The sequence below is a fragment of the Zeus faber genome, assembly GCF_960531495.2.
Source record: "Zeus faber genome assembly, chromosome: 11".
Lineage (NCBI taxonomy): Eukaryota > Metazoa > Chordata > Actinopteri > Zeiformes > Zeidae > Zeus > Zeus faber.
In genome coordinates, this window is record NC_137205.1 from 6660639 (window position 1) to 6684459 (window position 23821).

The 23821-nt window shown below is 42.5% G+C and overlaps 2 protein-coding genes across 4 annotated transcripts in view; one reads left to right on the top strand and one right to left on the bottom strand.

Moving 5' to 3' along the window:
* Positions 1-9125, top strand: part of slc16a6b (solute carrier family 16 member 6b) — a 15895-nt gene extending 6770 nt beyond the window's left edge. Inside the window, exons 2-6 of one of the 3 annotated variants that reach the window (XM_080009026.1) lie at positions 1361-1611; positions 3073-3216; positions 4324-4452; positions 4967-5863; positions 6161-9125. In XM_080009026.1, the coding sequence (XP_079865152.1) occupies positions 1380-1611; positions 3073-3216; positions 4324-4452; positions 4967-5863; positions 6161-6432 (1674 nt within the window). In that variant the 5' untranslated portion in view covers positions 1361-1379 and the 3' untranslated portion in view covers positions 6433-9125. The remainder of the gene's footprint in view (positions 1-1360; positions 1612-3072; positions 3217-4323; positions 4453-4966; positions 5864-6160) is intronic. The other 2 variants (XM_080009027.1, XM_080009028.1) reach the window with 2 other exon arrangements.
* A 2569-nt stretch (positions 9126-11694) lies between these two features.
* LOC307236940 (matrix metalloproteinase-17-like) lies at positions 11695-21823 on the bottom strand (the record flags this gene model as incomplete). Its single annotated transcript, XM_080009535.1, has 11 exons — positions 11695-11781; positions 14238-14428; positions 14855-15136; positions 16065-16211; positions 16319-16401; positions 16539-16629; positions 17186-17365; positions 18605-18903; positions 19937-20090; positions 20187-20319; positions 21737-21823. 11 exons carry the CDS (start codon positions 21821-21823, stop codon positions 11695-11697), a joined length of 1734 nt encoding a protein of 577 aa, XP_079865661.1.
* Positions 21824-23821: the final 1998 nt, after the last annotated feature.

Sequence of the window (23821 nt, forward strand, 5' to 3'; positions counted from 1 at the left end):
TATAGAATAAGATAAAAAATATATAGAATAAAATACAATAAAAAATAAATTGAAATAAAATGGAATAGGTAGAAGGAATATGCCTATGTATATACAGATATGTGCATTTAAAGTGGCATGTGAATTAAAGTGGCATGTGAATGTGAATAGTGTGAGGTAGTGTTTGGGATAATACAGCACAGTATACAACAGTACGGCGCAGCAATACGGCATCACGAACAACCCTGAACAGTGACACAGTATGCGGTACAGTATGCTACATACAGTACAGTAGGTAGTGGAGCCTAGTGCATGGCTCAGTTAGGACCCCTGGTGAGGTCAGCATTGACAGTTCTGATGGCTTGAGGGAAGAAACTCCGTCTCAGTCTCTCTGTTCTCGCTGCGTGACTGCGGAGGCGCTTGCCTGACCGCAGCAGCTGAAACAGTCCGTTGTTGGGGTGATGAGGATCCTTCATGATCCTACGGGCTCTGCTACTACACCTCCTGGTGTATAACTCCTGCAAGGGGGGGAGGGTAGTTCCAGTGGTACGTTCAGCTGAACGCACCACCCTCTGCAGGACCCGCCTGTCCTGGGCAGTACAGCTCCCAAACCAGGCAGTGATGTTGCCTGTCAGGATGCTCTCCACTGCTCCAGAGTAGAAGGACTTGAGGATCCTCACCGAGACCCGGAATTTCCTCAGCTGCCTGAGGTAGTAGAGACGCTGCCTCGCCTTTCTCACCAGAGTGTCTGTGTGAACAGTCCATGTTAAGTCCTCTGTGATGTGGACTCCCAGATATCTGAGCTGCTCACTCTATCGACAGAAGTCCCATTAATCCACAAGGGCGCGTGCGTCCTCGATTGTGATCCACGCCTAAAGTCCACAATCAGCTCCTTGGTTTTGCTGACGTTCAGGTGTAGGCTGTTGTCCTGGCACCAGAGTGACAGGTCAGCCACCTCCTCGCGGTAGGCCTTCTCATCGCAGTCGGTGATCAGGCCCACGACCACGGTGTCGTCAGCAAACTTGATGATGGTGTTGGAGCTGGACCTGGTCACACAGTCATGTGTGTACAGGGAGTACAGTAGGGGGCTGAGGACGCAACCCTGGGGGGATCCTGTATTCAGGGTGAGGGAGCTTGACATGTACTTCCCCACCTTGACCACCTGGGGGCGGCCTGTGAGGAAGTCCAGGATCCAGGTGCACAGCGGAGCATTCAATCCTAGCTCCACCTATGACTATAACTAAAAATTAGTGTGTGTGTGTGTGTGGGGCAGGGGTTCAATGCCAAATTTGTCATGGTCTGCATTTTATCATATTGATACATTATTAGAAAAAATCAATACCCAGCTGTCTTTCCATGCTAAAGAGGGCTTCTCCTACAGGTTGTGGTCCGGTCCAGACATGAGGGGGCTGGGGCGAGGCGGTTGCAGCGGACCGTGTGTTTATTCGGCGGTGCCAGACGGGGGCTGGGGCTGGGCTGTGGCCACAGCCTTCTTTGTGGTGGAGGTGTGCACCTACGGGACCATAAAGAGCCTGGGCATCTTTCTCCAGGACCTGATGGAGGAGTTCAAGGAGAGCAACAGCCGGGTGTCCTGGATCATCTCCATCTGTGTCTTCATCCTCACCTTCACGGGTCAGTTGTTTTTAGAAGTGAGATGAAATAATTTAGTTAAAATAATTCAGCCATACATCACAGGAATGAATTACGCAATTATTTGCAATCGAATGCTTTTAATGGGGCATCGTTTAATACAGGGGTTCCCAACCACTGGGCCGTCGGGCATTTGCCTCTACTCCGTTAGAAGGCGGGCGGGGGTGCCCTGTTCAGCTTGTACTTTTTTTATTTTCTTTTTTTTTGCAAAGCCTGATCAGAGCGATCTCAAATCATGAACAAGTGGGCGAACAGTATGTTTTTATTGCAGATGTATTAATCTATTATCTGTTTAGCTATCTATTATTCATTTTCCCTTCCTGAGCTGTACCGTCCACTGTACGGGTTGCGGGTGGGGCTGAACACTTGATCTGTCCATTTATCTATTATTTATTTTCCCTCCCCACGCTGTGTACGCTCCTTAATGGTGGCGGACGGTGGGAGTAGGGGTGCCACGGTGGGGGCTGCCGTGGTGTGACTTGCTCTGCTCTCAAGTCGGGGGCGGAATTCTGAGTTTATTGTTGAAACACAGGGCTACTTTTTTTTTCCCCTGACCCTAATACTCTTTTATTGTAGATGTATTCAATGTATTTATTTTCCTCTGAGTAATGGGGAGACACTCTCTTTAGCACCCTTCCCCACCCCCCGCCCACCCGTGAACATTTTGTGCACTGTGGCCCAGCCTGTGATAATAAAAAGGTTTTATAACCCCTGATTTAGGATTACAATTCACAAATCTTTAATGCTTGATGCTGGTGTCCCAAAGTGCCTTGATCACTGGCAACAACCAATCAAAATGTTTTTAAAAAAAACTTTTCTGGGTGCACCTGATTGAACTTTCTTTTTTGCACAAAGTAGGTGTGGCGCAAACTAACACCTTCGCTCATATTAACAAATTCTGCCATCATTTTGCAATTTTTTCTATTATTTTATTTCAGTTTACAACAATGTTTTTATGGTTCAGATAACAAGTCTGCTTGCAAAGAAAATCAACTTAGAAAATCAACTTAGGTGCCACTGACAGATCTGGTGAAAACATACCACAAAGGGCCGTTCTGCCCACATTGAACTAGCTTGATCAGCATCTCATCACATGCTGCACTCACTAAACAACAAAGCAGAAGGAAATCCTGTGTTGGATGGTGCTCGTCTCTGCGGTAAAGCAAAATGCACTCATCTTTACAGCTGACCTGGGTACAAGCACACAATCCTGACAACCAAAAGGATGCTTGCTATCAGCAGTTCTATCCGGAGTTTAGGGAGCTGAGTGGGTTTGTTGGGTGGAAGTAGCCCTGTGTGTTTGGCTGATCCAACATGACAAGGTTTTCCTGCTGACTTCACTGATTTGGTGTGAATTGATACTCAGCAGATCTGACGAATGAGAATGTAATGCACTCTTGTTGAATTAAAAGCACTAAATCAGTTTCCCTCTTTCCCTCTCAGCCCCGCTGTCCACGGTATTGAGCAACCATTTCGGCTACCAGCCCGTGGTGATGGTGGGGGGCTTCCTCATCAGTCTGGGGACCATCGCCTCCGCCTTCACCAACTCCATCAATGAAATGTACATCACTATTGGAGTTATCTCAGGTATGTATTATGCACGCACACATGTTTGGGGGGGTCAGTTGGGGAATATGGTTGCCTGTTGAAAGCACCTGCAGAAACTGATCCATCTGTCAGTCTGCGTGTTTGTATGTGTGTTTCGTAGCAGCTGAACTAGTACCACTGCAAGAGTGTAAAATGGTGTCCAAAAGTCCTTGATTTGCTTTTGCAGATGTGGCGGATGCTATTCAGCATGGACAGTATCGGATGAACAGACTCTTAATGGGGCTCTATGTAAGGAGGCCTCCTCCACTATTTGAGTTTTCTAGGAAGGACTGACACAGCAGCGAATAATGGAATGGAAAATGATTAGTGCTCAGCCCCCCACCCCTATCCCCCAAATTTCCCTTTCAGATAAAGGAATGACAGAGCAGAAAATGGTCAACAAGGTTGATTAAATGAACTAAAGCATTCTTAAAAAAAGAGTTTATACACAGGAAAATAAAGATTCTTAGCTGGTTCTTTAAAAGACGGTCTGGTTCCGCAAAAAGTGACATGTGAAATGTACATATATACATCTCTATTGGAGTTACTGTATGTTGGGTGCTTTAAAGAGCCTTGCTCTGAAAGGTTCTTTGTGGAACAGAAATGGTTCTTCTAGGCATTGACCGAATAATCATGTTGGGTCTCCAGTTAGCATCTTTATTTTCCTGTATCTGTTTCAGATTAAAGATTGGAGGTGAATTGGTGGTTTTGAAAAACCAACCAGTGAGCAGAACCGTTAACCTTTTTTCTTTCAGAAGTGCATGCACTGCTTGTTCTCCCATTATGAAAACTGTCTCGCTTTCCCACCCCCACCCCCAAACTTGAAATGGAAAAGCACTAACTTGCCAACCCCTTTTCTGTTCTCTCCCTTTGTCTGTCTCTCTTTCTCTCTTATTTTTTTTTCTCTCTTTTTGTCTTCACACGCATTTGTCTTTCAGGCCTAACTCCCCATCGCGGCACACACCCATCATGGCCTCCACAATGGAGTTCGCTGACATCGTGACACGTTTCAGCCTCGATACTTGACCCAACCGCAGCCCTGGTTGTGCTCTTCCAGTAGATGTTATGTCGTCTTCTTGTTCTTCTTCCTGTCCTGTGTTTCCCCAGGCCTGGGTTACTGCCTCACCTTCCTGCCTACCGTCACCATTTTAGCCCAGTACTTCTCTAGCCGGAGAGCCCTCGTCACCTCCATCGCATCCACGGGCGAGTCTTTCGCCATGTTTGCCTTCGCACCGGGTGAGTCCTGGTGAGGCAGGGAACAGAGCAGGGCAGGGAGCTAAATCAGGTTCCTAAATTAGGCTAAACGTCTTTTTTTGACTGTGAGAGCTGTCCTTGTAATGCTGTCCTGACATTTATTTTAATCAGCGTGACTGAGAGCTAGATTTATTTTACACAAGAGAACAGACGACATCTCAAATATATAAAATCACAATCAATGTTAATAATATAACAATAACAATAAAATCATACAGCTCACATACTTAGTTGACCCAATCACAAGTGAAGTTAGCAACATCTGCAACATAAACCTTAAAATCCATCCAATGAGTCTTTGCAGGAAGAAATTAAGTGAAAGAGAGACCCCCTCCCGCCTGTGTACGGAGTTAACACAGGTGGGGGGGGCAGAGGCAGAGTTGACCTGTTCCCTAATCATTTGGTCATGTTTGGAAATGCTGGATTGAAAAAGGAAGAGATACCATTTACTTTTGGACTGTAGTCTTACTGAAGCCCTCCTCCCTCCTCTTCACAGCCTTTACTGCGCTGAAGCAGGAAATAGGCTGGCGCTATTGCTTAGTCATTATCGGCATCCTCCAGGCATCTGTGATTGGCTGCGGTGCCCTCCTCCGTCCAATCATTATCAAGCCGGTGGCCGGAGGGCCGCAGGATGACTTCAAGCAGGAGTCGCTCTCCTTTAAAAAACTGCAGTCGGATTACAAGCTTGAGAACGAAGAGACTAGGACCTCCATCAGCTCGGAGGGTACACGAGGGTCCGAGGACTCGGGCATCACTTCGCTTTCCACATATAGTGAAGACCTTTGCACGGCCACGGTGGAGGCTAAGTCCCTGGTGAAGTGGGAGGAGGGAAAGGAGCCCCAGGGACCATCCCAGAGCACAATCTCTGCTCCTCTTAAGCAGATGGAGGCCGCCCCGCTGTCCCCGCCCAAACCCAAACTCCTGGACTTCTCAGTGTTGAAAGACCCCACCTTCATCTTCTACTCTCTCTTTGGCCTGTTTGCCACGCTGGGCTTCTTCGCCCCCCAGCTCTACATCATCGAACTGAGCAAGAGCCGCGGCGTGGAGCCCAGCATGGCATCCTACATGCTCTCCGCCATCGCGGTGGCAGATGTGTGCGGCCGCCTCTCCATCGGGGTGTTTCTGAACAAAGTGCGCTGCAGGAAGATCAGGGTGCTGCTGGTGTGCGTGTTTGTGCTGTGCCTTGTGCTGGTGGCCTTCACTATGGTGTGGGAGTTCTGGGGCCTGGCAGTGTGTTGCGCTCTGTACGGCTTCTTCATGGGCACGGTGGCCTCCACGCACATCCCCATGCTGGCGGAAGAGGACGTGGTGGGCATCCAGAGGATGTCCTCCTCGGTGGGGGTCTACGTGTTCATCCAGAGCTTCGCCGGGCTGGCAGGACCGCCGCTGGGAGGTACATGAATTCTTCTGTATTTCTGTCTCTCGGTTTGTAAAAGTATCTGAGTCTGGCCGGGTGTCAAAATGTGATGAAACCTGTGGTATTTACACCAAATTTCGATACCGAAACAGTGAACGCAGATTTTTTTATGAAGCTGAATATGAGAAAAGTATTGCTTGTGGTGGTACATGGTCCCGCCCTAATTGTCATTAAAAACAAAACAAGTTACTTAAAAGGTGTTTTAACAAAATTCAAAGATGAAAATTGAATGAGATGAGAAATAAGTTTGGATTGTTGATCTTTCCGCACCAGGTGCATTGGTTGATGTCACACAGAACTACGGTGCGGCTTTCTATTCCTGCGCGGCGGGCATGGGGCTTGGCGCCGTCTGCTTGGCCATGGTGGGACCGGTCAAGTCCGGAATGTGCTTGAAAGGACGCAGGTCCGGGGGGGAGGATTACAATGCTGGTGGAAGGGGAGTGACCATCGATAGAGAACAGCCAGACTTCCTGGAGATGGACCTGGACCCGGAGTCCAGTCCCACGGAACAGGCGTCACACGGGAAGAACGGTATCGGCATGTGAAAAACGACCCAGACCGACCGACTACACCTTGAGATGGAGGAAGAACACTGTTTACACACTGAGGAGAGTGTGGACTGTGCACACACACCTAAGTGCCCACAGATAGTTCACACACACACACCTACAATATAACTTCAACCAGGGGTGTGGAATTAGTCAATACATAACTCAGTATAAGCTCCTGTTTTTACTCAGGTTCAGCAAGCGATGCCCTGTAACTCATTCCTTGCTTTCCACGAAGGAAACAGTCTCCATTCTGAGACCCAAGACACATCAATGCTACTTGCATGCAAGAAAGTCACTTAAACAATTTTTTTCATGTCTGCAACCAATGCCAAAATTGCTTTATACTGTTTTGTGAACCAATTTTCCTGATGTCTCCATGCTGTTTCCCTTTCGTTTCTTTTTTTTTGTCAAATGCAGAGGCTGAGTAAACGTTTACCTCAGGAATTAAAAAGAAACTGCAGTGATTTACACTCTGGGGAATTGGATGACGATCATGTCAAGAAAATCAAGAAAGGTGCAGTGCGTGGGCTGAAGGGGCAGAGCTCAGTGTCCTCTGTGGAGCTTCAGTCCTGCAGAGGCATGGAACACACAGCCGTGCCTAACTGTTAGTGCTGAGCGAATGAACCTTTTTACGCATTTTGCCATTTCTTTGAGAAAAAAAACCACCAGTATCTTTATTAAAACATCTCAAGCCTTCTTTTCTATTATGATTTACACTTTATACAACTCATGCTGCAGAGGTACCGATACACTTGAAAGGCACGGATGACCAGATAAAATGTTCTATTTCTTTAAAGCCTTGTCGACAAGGCACCTTCAGGCACGGAGCTTAATCAGTGACTTGGAAGTTTTTACAGCAGAATAAAATGTAGGAAATCTTGTATTTCTAGCACACTGTGTGATATTTCACCAGTATGTCACCTGTTGGACAATATCAATTAATAACCAACAACTTACTGACTTACTGATGGAGTAGGTGCTTCAGTTCGGCCACTGCGTGATGAACCAAAGTGTTTTTCCACAAACGGGTTGTGGGTTTGACTGTACCCGATCCTCTGAGAAAGACCACAACTAAATGCTGCTTTGAAGCCACAAGACATTCAGGGGCTACTTCACAAAAGGATTGTGGGGGTTTTGCGGCCGCTTAACAGGTGCAAATAAGAGAAAAAGTAAGCATCTAATCCACAAAGTATCCTCAAACAGTAAAACGCACCTTTATCTGCGCTGCCAAGCCAATGGCATCTCGGTGCGCAGGTGCCATTTGCTCATATTTAAATTTGGTATTTTTCATACATTTGGTGGGAAAAAAAATTGGCCCCATTCTATGCAAATGAGCCTCATTGCAAATAGCGTCCACTTCACAAACACGGCACTAATAGCTGCACACAGTCAGAGTGAAGCTATTACCATCTGTAGCGACCTGGTGGTAACTGCGGGAGACCCCACAAAAAAGGCTCCGCTGCGCGATCGTCTGCAGAGAGCTGGTGCAACTGAAGCGCATTTATAAGGGGTGTCAGGCCCAGACTTCCCAGTGATCTGTAAATAATATTTTGCCATTATTATTATAATTCTTATTACTGTCACGGCATCTGTGGATAGCGGAACAGGCAGCAGTCTGGTTTTCAAAACCCACTCCAAAAGGAAATTGTTGAATTTTTTAATAATTGATTGTACAAAAAGGCAATAGAAAAGTTTACAAAAACAGTTCTGTAATTCCTATTCCACTCCAAAAATACCGGAAAAACAACTTAAAGTTACAGGGAATAGTGATAAAGTAGTCAGAATTGGCATTGAACCTCAGAACAATGGACAGCTCCACCGGCCGCGGCCTCAGTTGCAGCAGCCTGGTGGTAAAGTAAAATATATAAAAACAACTGTCATCATTAATACATTGTAATAATATGATTCAGTGAGAACTAGAAAGTCACATAATAAATATATACACATTTTATTCATGCAATAAATTAACTTTGTGGGAAAAGTACAATTTATTATAGATTTACTCATTCTATTTTAATGTTTTATAGTCACTGCCCATAAACCTAAAAATACTAAGCAAGACCCGGGGTCCCCCGACCCCCATTACACGGAGACCCCTTAAACGGAGACCCTGTTACACTCCCCCACCGGACAATTATTTTTCCTTATCCCCCCTCAAGTTTGGTATATATCATTAGCCCAATATCTTTTGTGAATCAGATGCTAAGACGCCGCAGATAGCGGGCGCAATTCATGTGCAATTCATGGTGCGATTAGTGGCCACAATCCATTTCTTTGTGAATTCGCCCTTCATGCTTTACAATCTGTTCTACAACTTAATGCACACAATCAGCTGAATTTCTCTTCTCAAGTTGTTTCTTTTACATTTAATTTAGTTAGCTAGTAAGCTATTTAGTAGCAGCTACAGGCACTGATGTCCAAATGTTAGAATGTCCAAGCGTTAGAATAGGCAAAGCTGAAAAATTAATGAGGGTTCTCAAAAAGGAGAACCAGCTCAATACACATTTTCTTTCTTTCCATACAGACCCTGTGCTGACTTGAATTTTTGCTTTAAAAATCATTTTGACCTCTTGACATTTTGATAGTTTTTCGAAAACTAATTTTCATACTGCACACGTTTTACCATGTTTTATTTAAGCCAATTTTCAACTCTTTGTAATTAGCCCTGTGCAAGGCACATACAACGTCCGGCACGTGTTTTGTTCTGATCATGAAAATAAAGTATTCTGATGAATTTGAGACATCGTCTGTCCGGTAAATATTTTGTGGGAGGCCTTCGAGAGTAAAGGCAAGGATACTTTAATGGTTAGTTCCATAGACGTGTTAGAAACAGAAAAATAACACATTTACAGTTTTCCCCGAAGTACAGATAACAAGTTCTTCTGAACGAGGAAGAATGCAGATATATAGTGACCTTAGGCACAACCTCTCTTGCTTTCTGTGAAGTTTCTAAAAAACAATAGACAACCCCACCTCTCGGGATAAGACCAAACTCTTGCCAAATCTGCCGAGACATTTCAATGCCCATAAAAATGGAATAATAAAACTGCACAAATACTATAAAGTAAACACTGGAAAACTCCAAAATCTGATTCAGTAAAATTCTAGCACACTGTATGAAGGGGCACCCCTGTCTTTTTAACTTAATGGCTCACCAGTGGTGTAGTGGTGTAGTGGTGTGTTGGTAGATGGGTATACTGCGGCTTCCATCCCTACATGTGCACAAAACCCATGCTTGCGCACTGCTACTTCATGCATAAGTGATCAAAAGGTAGCCAATACAAGACTAATAAAAATGAACTTTAATTCTTTCTTAAGTGCATCTCAGTTTTAATGTTTTAAAGGTGTAAGAGGTGTGCAAATTCTGAAACACTGTCGAAAGATACAGGTTTTAACACGTTGAACAGCACAAACAATTCATTAGAGAAAGCTCCTGAGAAACTGCCAGGTTTGATTAAGGAACACACCCAGCAGTGAAATAAACCAGTTCTAGTCTGAACACACCTAAACATTCACAAATATGAATGAAGGTTTCATTAACTGAAACTGGGTTTTAAATGCTGTTAGGGTTTATTATTATAATCGAGTCCAGGTTGGACTACCACAAGTGGTTTTTTTTAATCTAGACCCGGTATTAAGTGGTCTGTGTGCAGAAATAAATGTGAAATACACCTTTTTACCTGGTTTCAAAAAAATGAAATAGAGTTTGAGGTGGTGTTTAGGCTTCATATTATAATCTAGTCTAAATGACTACTATAAGTGCAGTACTTTTTAGCTTCTGAAAAGGCCCTCCATCGAAAAACAGTGAATCCACTTTTTCCAAATCCAAGTTTCCACAAATAACAAGAGGGTTTTAAATGCTGTTTATTATCAATACAATAACAAATAATTTACCATGTGTCTTTATTCAAGTTCAGCCATGCACCAGTTATGTCTGTCAGAGATGTTAATGAAAAGTCTGAGGTTTTTGAATGCACCTTATCGTCAGACGCTGGGAATCGGCCGCTAAGAAAAAGATCCTCTAAGTCATTATAATGATGAGAAATTTTCTGGAAATAATGATCGATCTAGTATGTCAAAATAATGAGAAAAAAATTTGACACTTGCAAACTGAGATATGTAATTGCTTTTGATAAATGCTTTAAATATTTGATTTATTTTCATATATAGCCTATAATACTTGCTCTTTCAGATCTGTTCAAAAGTATTGCCCCACGATGTGAACTGAATGAATACCCCTCCTGCAATATATACAAAGAAACATGTACAACATTTTGCTATCATTTATATGTGCGAATAAATAGGCAGGCAGTGTTTGTAGTGGATTGTGGCGACTAACTGAAATTGGACATTGACGGTGGCTAGAACCAATATCAAAAATAGACAAGGCATGTACGGTATCCCCTCCTACAGGGTCATAAAGGATTATCAATGTATTTTATTTTAACCCTCATTTTATTTTTTTCTGGTTGTATAATGGATGTGTGGTGTTTTGAGAGAAAATACATCTGTGGGAGATCGTACTGCGTTTTGCAGAGAGATGCATTTTTAAAAACATAAATGTAGGCTATATTTCAGAATCAGAAGCCGGAAATGTGTTCATCACAGATAATGGTTCATATAAACAGCCATTTCTGATAAAAAAAAAATGCCATTATTAAAATGTGGCATTTCTCGCATTTTGGATTTCGTCATTATTTTGAGAAAGTTCCTCGGTATTTTGGGATACTAATTCATTATTTTTTAGAAACTAGTCATACCAAAGTCAAAATAGTAAACCCACGGAAGTCACTGGGGCCAGATGGCATTCCAGCCCGTGTCCTCAGATCGTGCACCAACCAGTTAGCGGAGGTATTCATCCCCTCTATATTCAACCTCTCCCTGAACCAGCCTGCAGTCCCCACCTGCTTCAAAAAGACCACGATTGTCCCCATACCAAAGAAGTTTCATCACATGCCTGAATGACAACCGCCAATATCTGCAAGACCAAAGAGATGATAGTGGACTTCAGGAAGCAGCAGCGGAGGGGTCATGACCCCATTCACATCGATGGAGCTGAAGTGGAGAGAGTCTCCTGCTTCAAGTTCCTCGCTGTGTTCATCAATGAGAACCTCACCTGGTCCGGGCAAGCGGACTCTGCGGTATAAACTGCCCAAAAGCGGCATGTCGGCAAAGACTCTCACCAATTTCTACAGGTGCACCACTGAGAGCATCCTCTCTGGCTGCCTTACTTCCTGGTACAAATTTTGTTGCATCCTATTTGTACAATGACAATAAAGAGATATTGTATTCTACTCTGAGCGCATCTTCGGCTGCCATCCCCCCTCTGTGCAAGGCAATGCCCTGGGAAAGCACGGAAAATGACAAAAGAAGACAGTCACTCAGGCTATGGACTGTTCAAGTTGCTGCCATCTGGTAGATGCTGCCGGCAGCACAGACTTCCAGACTCACAAACAGCTTTTATCCCCAGGTCATCAGGCTCCTTAACCAGCGATACTAAGCTACTGATGGAATTGATGACACAAATAGAGTTCTACAGAACATATGCATTGGTCAATTGTACATTCATTGTGAATCACATTGTCTAATGTACATTCATCAGCACATCTCCACTTTATATCATAACATTTTACATTTCCATTCTTATTGTTCAGTCATAGTCTACCTCTGTCTACAGCCACCAGAATACATAACATATTTCCCATTTCTAAATTCCTCAGTACTGCTGCCAATGATCTATTATTGTGTCTCTTTTTTTTATTATGTATATTTTTTATTATGTTGACTTTTTTTTTTTTTTTTTTTTTATAATAATTGAATACATTCTTTGAAAATGAAATGCCTTTTACGTAGCTGTCGCTTGCCTTGTCGCTAGAATTTCACTGTTCACAATGACCCTGTGTCATACTATGGAAGCCCATTTCTGCCAATGTGGTGAAAAAAAAGATTGCGTAAGTCGTTATAAAGAGAAACGTTCTCATTATAATGAGAAACTTTATAATAAACTAAAAAACAACTTAGTATCTCCAAATAATGGCATAGCATTTCAGAATAATGACTTACCTATCTTGAAATAATTACTTAGTATCTCAAAATAATGACTTACTTATCTCAAAATAATGAGAAGCTTTCTCAAAATAATGATCTAATGATTAGTAGTAGTAGCACTAACAGTTAATAGTAGTAGTAGTACTAACAGGTAATAGTAGTACTTACAATTAGTAGTGGTAGTATTAGTAGTAGTAACAACAGGTTGTAGTAGTACTAACAGTTAGTAGTAGTAGTACTGACAGTTAGTAGTAGTACTAACAGTTATTCGTAGAAGTACTAACAGTTAGTACTAGTATTACTAACAGTTAGTAGGTACTACTAACAGGTAGTCTGTTAGTACTACAACTACTAATTGTTAGTACTACTACCACTACTACTAACTATAAGTACCTACTAACTGTTGGTACTACTGCTACTACCTGTTAGTACTACTACTACTACTACTACTACTACTACCTGTTAGTGCTACTTCTACTAACTATTAGTACCTACTCATTGTGAGAATTACTACCACTAAGTTAGTACTACTACTACCTGTTAGTACTACTATGACTATCTGTTAGTACTACTACAACTACTAATTGTTAGTACTACTACCACTACTACTAACTATAAGTACCTACTAACTGTTAGTACTACTACTACTACTACTCACTGTAAGTATTACTACTACTAACTGTTAGTACAACTTCTACCTGTTAGTACTACTATGTTAGTAGTAGTAGTACTAACAGGTAGGTAATAGTTGTACTACCTCATTCTACCTTATAAGTCATTACTTTGAGAGAGTTTTTCATTATAATGACTTTTTCATCACATTAGCTGAAATGGGCTTCCATATTATACTGTGCATTTGATATATAAAACACTTTGAGCAAGTCATTATTTTGAGATTCTAAGTCATTATTTTGAGATTCTAAGTCATTATTTTGAGACACTAAATCATTATGTCCAGATACCTGTTCATTATAATGGATCTTTTTTTTTCATCACAATGGTGGAGTGAGCTTCCACAGAGCTAACTCCAGCATCGTTATGAATTAATACTTTTCATACAACTTCTGAATAACATTACAACACTACACATTCTGATGGATGGATTCTGGATTCTATTGACTATTTACAGGAAAATATGAGTGTTAACCATCACGTGAATTTCTGAGGAAACATCCTACGTTTATGATAACCTTTTATGTTCTTTATGACATCACAGCATGTACACCTGTGCAGACTCACCATCATTATTGTTATTTACTATGTAAAATAATCAAATGTATGAAATAACGAAATATTGAGTAGTGTCGTATAAGTGGACCATATTAATGACATGTATCAGCTTTACGCCGCTGAAAGAGGCTTATACTATTTTATTTCACTTTGGCGAAGACATGGGAACCATGTCGTTTTTGATTTGTGCTTTTTATTTTGTAAAAAAAAAAAGTGTATGGATTTAATTCAGAATTTCCATAATCAATATATGTTCATGTGATAAAAAGAATATAAAAAAAAAAAGGTTTGTCATGGGTGAGTGGAACGCTAAAAAGGGCGTCGTATTCACATGCGGCACATAGTTTGTCTGCCACAAGGGGGTGCTGTCAACTCCCTGCACGGTGGGAGGTACTGGCATGTAAAATGTCAAAACCTACACTTGCAGGGAAGAATCAGTTTTCAACATTCACAGAAATGCAAAAGTAGACAACAAATAAATAGATTAAATATATTAGCCCATGGGATGCTTGCAATGTCACAGCGTTGCTCCTGCTGCAGCTGCAGTCCCCCCGGCTACGGTTGAGGATCTCAGTCCGCTGCGTGGGACTCGCCTCAGACACGTCGCACCTCATCCAGTCAGCAGCCACGGATTTAGGAGCGATGTCCTCCCGGCCCAATCCCCCTCTCTTCAGCACCCAGTAGGAGGAGTCCTTAAAGAAATAACTGTCTCCTAAGGGGAAATGACACCACAGGTATAAGATGTCATGTATGTACAGTATGTATATATATATATATATATATATATATGACATGGATCTGACATATATGACATAGATCTGTTGTGTTAAGATTAATGGGAACAGCAAAAATATTGAGATAGATCCTAAAACTGATAATTTAAAATTTCATCGGCATCTCTTTCATGAGTCGTTCTAAATTCAATTCTTATCAGATCTGTATTTATCTTGATGGTAATGTGCACTGAGTTGAAAAATTGCAAATCTATCCTTCAATTTTTAAGTAAACTTCATGATTCAACTGCAAATGTGGAATAGGCCTATGTGCAGACGTTTCCCTAACCAAAAAAATGCAAAGAGATCACTCCAGCCTAATGTGGAACTTGTTCTGAGGACCAATTTTTAATTCGACAACTCACCGTCTACCCAGCTGATGATGTCGTCAGGTTCGTAGGGCACCCCGGTCCAGAGGGAAGCCATTTTGGGGTAGCCGGCATCCAGCTTCCTCTCTTGCCCCGCCTCGCTGAACCTCCAGAACTGGCCCTTGCCGAACAGGTAGGTCTTCCTGTTATGCGCCCACACAAAGGCCGCCTCCACCCTTGTCAGTGGCCGCCCGGCCGTGGTGGCCATGCCCCACTCCGCAATGGGCCGCGGGTAACCGGGGAGAGACGATGTGTCCTTGAACACCCAGTAGCGATCACCTAAATGGTGTGCATATAACCATGAAGAAAACACAGAGTGTGTGTTCAGCACTTCAAATTCCTCTAATTCTAATGCACCAAACGGGTTCAAAACCTGTAGTGAATTCTGAGGACCATACACATTGCTTTTCACTGTCATGGCACGCGAGTTGCGCCGTAAATATGTCAAATTTCCACTTAAAAAAATAAAGAATGGAAATAAGGTCTTGTGTTGCAAGATCAAAATTGCAAGGCTCCACTAATTAATCAAATGAATCAGCCCCAGACAGAACAGTAGAACAAGTTTCACTCTTAAAGTGACGACTAGTGATAGTGATGAAAGGTCTGACTCTTTTTGAGATTCAGTTCTTGACAACTCACTCGGTAAAAAGAGTCGTTCAGTTTTCCAGCTCTTTGTTTGTTTGGTTCAGCCGGTGTAACACAGTGAGCGAGGGAGGACTTCCAGAACGACGGACCAGAGTCAGAAGAGTCAGTTCGGCTCAGAGTTGTAAATGGAAATCTCACAAGAATCATTCCATTTTGTCAAAAGTATTTAATTTAGGGGGAATGCAAAGAGTAAATCAGTCACATTCAATACGAATTATGCCGTATACATTGGCCTGTTTATCCTTGGAATTAATTGGACTTGGACTAACTAATTTAGTCCTCAATAATTATTTTCAGTTTGTGAGTCGACTGGTTCGTCCACTCTTTTCCCGGCTCCTGAGTCATTTAAAAGATTTGATTGCTGCGAACGAATCAGTTGCGAGTCCTGCATCGCTATTAATAGGCCATGAGAATAAGCAAAGTTATCCAAGTTATACATGTTTCTGATGTTTGTAGTGGTAAACAGGTTAGTATTGTCAATGTGGGTAAATCCATTGAGTGACACTAACTCTAAGTTAGTGGTCCAATGACATGATGAGTAAAACATTTTCGCTTGAAGTACCGATGAAGAAAACAATATGGCCGTCACTCCTCTCGTAGACAGAATCCACCCTGTCGACCGCGGACGGTAGGCCCACCCAGAAGTTATGGATCAGCGCGGGGTTTGTGGACATCAGCGATCCCCCCTGGACGCGCCAGAAGAACGGACCTAGGACAGTGACTCCATGTAAGATGGTTTTGGGATGTAAAGACGGCGAGCATTAGGATTGCCCTTCTTGGGGGCTTGAAGAGAGAGAATAACTTTGTTGTTGTTACCCTTGAAGAAGAAAACCTCCCCTCGGATGTTGCCGATGGCATCGTAGTTTCCTTCGCAGCGGTCGGGCAAGGCGGGCACTGGACTGCAGAGGCAGCCACGACAGTTTGTGTGGATGAAACGACTGTACTAATAACTATACTAATAACATAACAACACTAAAACAAATTCTAGGTATAAAACGAATTGCACTGATATGAAGTTGATATCGCTTGAACTCACTGAAGCGTCCCTCTGGGAGGAGGAGGGCTCGGGATGTGATGAGGAGGGGTGGGGCTCAAAGTCGAGGGCTGGTCAGATTTGGCCCTTTTGCCTGTGGTGAAACAATAAACTAATCAGTAAATGCATAAAAATATGAATGAATCCATCTCAAGTATGTGTGAACAAACGTTTTTGTTTTAATGATCGCACTACATGCTTTATTTAAAATTCATGATGTTTATTGACCTTTTACACTTGGAAAAAGAAATCAACATTGTGGGCACTGAAAAAGAAAAATTTCATTTGCTTTCATTGCTTAATATCATGCACATGGACTGAACCTACAACGCCGATGTTTCAGGGCTCCGCCTACGGCTCACCGTTTTCATTTTAAAGCTGAATTAATGAGATTTTATGCCACAGAATGTTGAGACCTTTAGATCACATACAGGGTATTGCTGTTCTTTCTGTGTCTTTAGCTTAAAAACAAATTCCCTAACACTACATTGAGTAGGTAAGACTCACAACAGTCCAGAAAATTAGATTTAATATACTTTTAGGTATAGTGTTTTACTATAGTCTTGGAAGTGTGTGTATGTGTGTGTGTGTGTGTGTGTGTGTGTGTGTGTACGTGTGCGTGCGTGTGTGCGTGTGTGTGTATCCCATACCATAGATGGTCTGTATGGCCAGCCTGTCATCCACAGGCAGCGTGAAGTTCAGTATGTCTCCCACGGTTCCCTGGTAGTAGGGCCTCATGATGGACACACGTGACGAGGAATGAGAGAGGCCCAAGGCGTGGCCAAATTCATGGACCGCCACCGTGAACAGGTCGGTGGTACCCTGGTCATCTGGGATAGGAGAGAGAGAGAGAGAGAGAGAGAGGGAGAGAGAGAGCGAGAGAGAGATAGAGAGAGAGAGAGAGAGAGAGAGAGATTCAAAAATGCTTTGGAATAGCCCGCCTTGGTGTTTTCATCTGAAAAATAATCTGGCCACATCTCATCAATCAATTTTTGACAACCTCTGAACAGGTAACGCCTTGTGCCCTAAGCCCTATCCCTAAATGAGCCTCCATTTTTTATTTATTTATTTGATTTTTTAGACGTATATATTGTGTAAGCAGGGCGTCTCAAAGACAATAACTGGTACGAGTAAGTTTTTACACATTTTTCTTCAACTTCCCAGATCAGGTCCCACATATAACACAATTAAAACATTAAAAGGATAAATAAATAAACATTATAATGACAAATAAATGAATGACTTAATAATGAGAATGAAAAAAAATTATAAGAATTAAAAGGTTTAAATTTAAACCCTTGTTAAACCCTGCTGTCAACCAGAAGAGAAAAGTGGACAGTCAACATTATTAAATAAAGAGGGGAATTTAAAGAGAGAATGCAATGATGAATGATGCATTAATGATGAGATAGAGTCATCCTGGCTTAAATTTAGTGGGTGACTCCTCGGGGACGTGTAAATGTCATTTTAGGTGAGTGTTGTGAACATATGTTACTATGTACGTTAATATGAACTATTGATCATTAGAAAAAGACAATGTTTAATAATACTTGACTAATATCAATCATACCTAAAAAATTAACAAGGGGGGTGGGGGGGGGGGCAGTGATGGAGAAAGTTTCCCCATTACGCACGGTGCTTCTCTCGTTCCATAAGGAAACGGAATAAAAAATAAAATAACCTACATCTAAAATAAAAACAGTTTTGCATACCTATCACGGGCGCCCCATCGCCAGGGCGCCGTAGGCACAGCTGATACCGTCTGAGAGGGAGCGATCATGGTGCAGAGCCCGCCCTATGCTTTAGCCCTATTGGGGGCTAAAGCATCAAATGCCCACCCCTACCGACGCCCCTGGGCGGTGGGTATACTAACTATTCCATGATTTCATATGTCAAATACCAACACATTTGGTATTTCAAGGTGCATTTGACTTTTTTTCAGATTGACGAACAGCATGAGGGCTTGAAGCCACAGGGATGAGGCGATAGCATCATTTGTCGAAAACGAGCTCCAAACCTGTAACACTAAAACCCCCGTCTAGTGGCGCAGCACTTCTAGCCTCTCCCACCTCCGTAGCCGTAGCTCCAGCTCTCCCCGTCGTCGAAGTGCGCGTCACCCGCCATCTCGGTGGCGCCGGGGAAGAAGGCGTGCGCCAGAGTGCCCCCCCGGCCGTCGAAGGGGTAGCCATCGTCGTGGAAGGAGTGCGCAAACAGCACCCTGACGTCACCCTCCCGGCCCTCGCGCAGGAGGCGGAAGCCGAGCGGCGCGGCATCGCTCCACACCTTGAAGGCGTAGGTGAGGATCAGCTCCACCAGGTGGGTCTGTTGCAACGTGGGCGACAGGACCGGCGAGGGGTAGCTGTGGATACTGTGTGGCGGGGTGGGGAGTGGGGTGGGAGTGGAAGAAAGGGAGAGAGTGTGAGAAATGTTCTTCTTTTTTTCCTTGTATTATTATTTTGCAGTCAGTAGACCTCATTTTGTTTTTGAGTTTCACAGAGCATAAAAACATCTACTTTTATTATGGCATAGAACATGGAAGGAGCTCAAATGGATTATATTGAAATTATTATATAGCCTATTTATAATGTAAAGTCTATTTAACACACTTAATTAAATTTAAAATATATAAATCAATCAGTAAACTGCTGCAGTCACAAAGCTGATGGGTGGAAAAGTGTTAGATATACTAACAGAAAAACATCTGAATTGTCTACTTGATCATATTAGAAAAATGAAAATATTAAAATGATAACTGCATTAAAGGTGCAGTGTGTACAATTTACGGAACGGACTTGATATAAATGAAATATAATATTCATAAGGATGTTTTAATTTGTGTATAATCCCTTGAAAATGAGAATCCTTTTGTTTTTGTTGTCTTTATCTACAGTACAGCGAGTCCCCTTCCACAGAGGCTACCATGTTGCACGGCCATTTTTCTTCTTACAGTAGCCCAGAACAGACAAACCAAACACTGGCTCTAGAGAGCGCCTTTCCTGTTTTTTGCGAGTTTCGCGACCACCGCCTTTTCAACGGAGGCCGCCATGCTGCACCGCCGTGGGGTATTCAGTTGGTTGCGATCTGCAACCTCACCACTAGATGCCACTAAATTCGACACACTTCACCTTTAATATCCATTCATGAAAGACCTTCCATATTTACCTCAAAGAGAGTCATTATATCATTTTTTCAGCATGTTGCAGCATTTCTAAATGCTGAAAACACCCATAAATCTTCTTTGATTATGTGTTTTCTGACTCCTTGGTGTGCACATCCTTGTCTGTTTGTGAATGGGAAATCCGTCTATTGACTGTCACAACAGTGGCCCCAGTTGCCACGCTGAGGAACATCACAAATCAGTTGAAGCGTATTGATTCCCAATCCGTTTTCAAAAGACTTGCCTCCAGGTAAGCTCAGTCTTGTTCCACCTCAGACTCAAGGCCTGTCTCCTCTCCCTCATGCCTCTTCTCCTCCTCTTCCTCAGCAGATCCTCCGCCCCTGTGATGTCGGGCAGTGAACACCTCGGGGTTTCCATCAAGGCCATCGTGGCGCCGTCTGTCCGAGACATTTAGGAGTCATGAGAGAAAACAAGAAAATCAACAATAACTCAACAACAATTCACATCCTAACTCTGACTGTTGCGTGACGTACCCAGTTCCCCCGTCTCCTCTATCCCAGCAAACCTCTGCATCTGACGGAGAGCCATCTGGATGCCCTCCCCGGTCTGGAGTCTGCCATTGTGGGGGTCTAGAGGGGGCATGTACCCGTAGCGGCTTAGCCAGTCCTACAAGCAAACACAACAGAGAAACACACACACGCAGGGCATATGTCTAGGCTGTAGCTCCGAATTGTGTCATAAGGAGCTCTTTAAAATAAAATATAAATATGTATAATTTTTTCATTTTGCTTTGATACATTGTGCGATTATGTTATCTTTACCTTACGGTTAATATGACCCAGTGAGGAATCTGAAATTGAATTTGACGTTTCTATCATCGCTTAAATTGGTGGTGATGGTCAAAACATTGAAACAAGGGAAGTGCTCATGTTATTTTAAGTGTGTGTTGTGAACATTATTAGATTAGATTAGATTCAACTAATTGTCATTGCACAGAGTACAAGTGCTGAGGCAACGACAGGCATTTCACATCCTAGTAACTAAGGTATCTAGGAGCAGTGGGCTGCCATATGCACCCCGGGGAGCAATTATATATTCATTTGAACTATTGATCATTAGGCCAATTAAATATTTAATAATACTTGAATTATATTAATCATACATATTAATAATAACTACAAAATTTAACATTGGAAAGAAACTATTTGAAATAACAGCAACCAACTGGTCCACCTGTCCATCGCTAAAGGTTTCATACTGAATAACTGAGTGTGTAGCGCCCTCTAAGGGATATGAAGGAGAACACAGATAGGCGGTGGGTGCACGAACTATTCCATCATTTATACGTCGAACACCAATACTTTGGGAAATATATTCGGTCTGATTCCATGGTGTTTGACAAATTAACGGATTCACAGCTGCTGGGTGAAATTCACAACGACTCCAACTACTAGGTGAAATAACATGAGAAATAAGTGTAACCCATTATTAGCCTCGTGCATACTATTATACTATTATAATATGCATACTACTATACTATACATAATACTATGATGGTAGAATAATAGAACGATCGAATATCATGTACAGACATATCCACTGATATTCATACTTGCCTACTCGCTCATGTTATAGCATTTTCTTTTGCCATTTATCTTTATCTGATGCATAAAGCACATTTTGTCTATTTTATATGTAGTGTATTTATTGTCAATTCTTTGTTTTCTACATTTTGTACATTTTTTTGAAAGCATTCTGTTTGTGGTAATTATCTGCACTCGTTGCGAAAATGTACTTGATAATACAGAAAACAATATATATATATTATTATATATTATACTATATTATATTATATATATATTGAACTACACGAATTGTTGAGAATTCACTCTAATTTGCATTGATTTTTCTGACCGCTCTAATGAACAATAACCCGGACGCACCTACTGCTCCGTCCGCTGCCTGCGTCGGTTGTACGAAGAGAATCGCGCCTGGTGACGTTTCGCACGGTGCAATACATTCAACTTTGAAATGAGTTGTTTTGTTTTTGTCTGTGCTTTCTTTATTCGGTTCTTTTACTTACCACTCCACGGCGATGCTGATCTCCAGTGGGCACGCACAGTCCCAACGGCACCAAGACGCAAACAGCTAGAAGAGCTTCAGGAGGCATGCTGAACAAAAAAAATCTCCTTCCTTCATTCCTGGCTTTTGGAGTACTGTAAATATTTACATGATATATTTACAGATGTCCCAGTTTTCTATCCCCACCCCCCTCACTTCTGCGCTATCCGGTGCCTCATGGGTCCCCTGAGGAAAGGCATCCATCCATCCATACAGTGCAACCGTGGGTCGATAGAGGGGATTCACTTTCAACCAACGCCCTTTCTTTGAAATCCGCCCCCTTTTATTCTTTACGCCCCCCCCCCCCACACACACACACACACGCAGACACACACACACACACACCCCAAATCAGAAAACCTTATGTCATTACTTTGGATCTTCACACATCAAGTGTGTGTATATCGTATTCAGGAAGGCCGGATCATTCGTGATTCACCCTCGGCCAAGTGATGTGGTCACTGGTGTCTAATCTACCCATCAAGCTGCTTCCGCGGCGTTGACCCCTGACCCCTGACCCTGCGGCCCACATGAACAGACGGACCCCAGTGCCTTTATTGAAGAGGGATGTGTATCAGAGGGTTCTACCCCACTCCCTCACTGGAGGGGGAGTGGAATACAGGGTTTATGTGTGTTGGGGAGAAGTGTTGGAGCGCTGTTGGTTGTGGAATGCGAGGGCTTTTATGGCAATCACTTTTTTAAAGTTAATAAAACTTATATTTTAGCAACTAGTTACTCTTCCAATTGTCACTAGTAGCTATTTTAGAAGTCAAAATGTAATATTCAAAAGGTACTAGTACTTATTTATTAATGCTATTTTGGACCAAACTGTTTTTGGGGACTGTGGAGGTCCCAGAGAACTAGAGACCTTCGGGGTTTTTCTTCTTGACGTCAGCCAATGGGGTTTCAGCATGAGTTCCTTGTTGCATTGTTTCACCTTGTCAGTCCACCAAAATCTGTTTCCGAACAAATTTGAGGTGATAAATAAGCAATCCAATTGTTGGGTCTTCACTCATATTAGATCCTACGAGACGTCATTTAGAAGTTTGTTTCCGACTTTCGTGAGGCACGGGACACCGCGCGGGGATTTTTGGTTTCATTCAATTAACGTCGGAAAATTAAAATGAGATATATACATCTACGTTAAGAACACAATTTTTATTGTTTTTTTTGCGTAAGAGTGTACGAGTGTGCCTCGCTGCCTACAGCGATGTGACCCGGTTGGGGCGCACTGAGGACAGTCTGCCGCAGGCGAGGGCCAGTCCAAGTCCGCGGCGAGGTCGGGCGGAGGGGCGCTGTTTTCTTTTTTATTATTTTGGAAATACATTGTGTGTAAATAAAGACCTGTTTACTTTAAATGGAGTGTCTTATTTTTGGCTTAGGTTGTTGTTACCGTTTTACACGGGTTGCCGGTGCTGTATTGGCTCCTGTGTTCGACCAATCACTGTGCACTGACATCACTGATGGTTCCTCTTGTTCCAGTTCGTCCCATTTCCTGGAGGAGGAGCTCAAATAAAGTCCCTCAAGAATGGTGTTCTAAGAACTACGATCGTTCCTAGTTCCTGCAGTGCGGACACAAAAAAGAGCGATGGTTCCTCCAAAAAGTTCTTAGCACTATGAAAAATTTCCTGCGGCGCAAACGTGCCCTTAGAGTGTAATGTCTCAAGTAACTATTTGGACAATTTTGTCATTAAATCCTATGGGGCTCCATGTTTTAGATATTGAATATTTGCCTCTGACTAGTATCTATTCCATTGTTACTAGTATCTATTTCAATTTTCAACCTCTATTAATTGAGTGCTAGTACTAATTCATTACTGACTAGTGCCTTTTACCAATGTTACTAGTAACATTTTTATTTTTACGAGTAACATTTTAAATTAAACTATCAACAAGCTGTTCTGTCTTGTCATTTCCCATGACTGGTAAAAAAAAAATACGTTGATACTGGTAAAAAAAAAAAAGTGTTTCTATTAACAGCAAGAAAAGGCACTAGTCATGGATGCAATGACAAAATTGTCCAAATTGTTACTGAAAACATTACGCT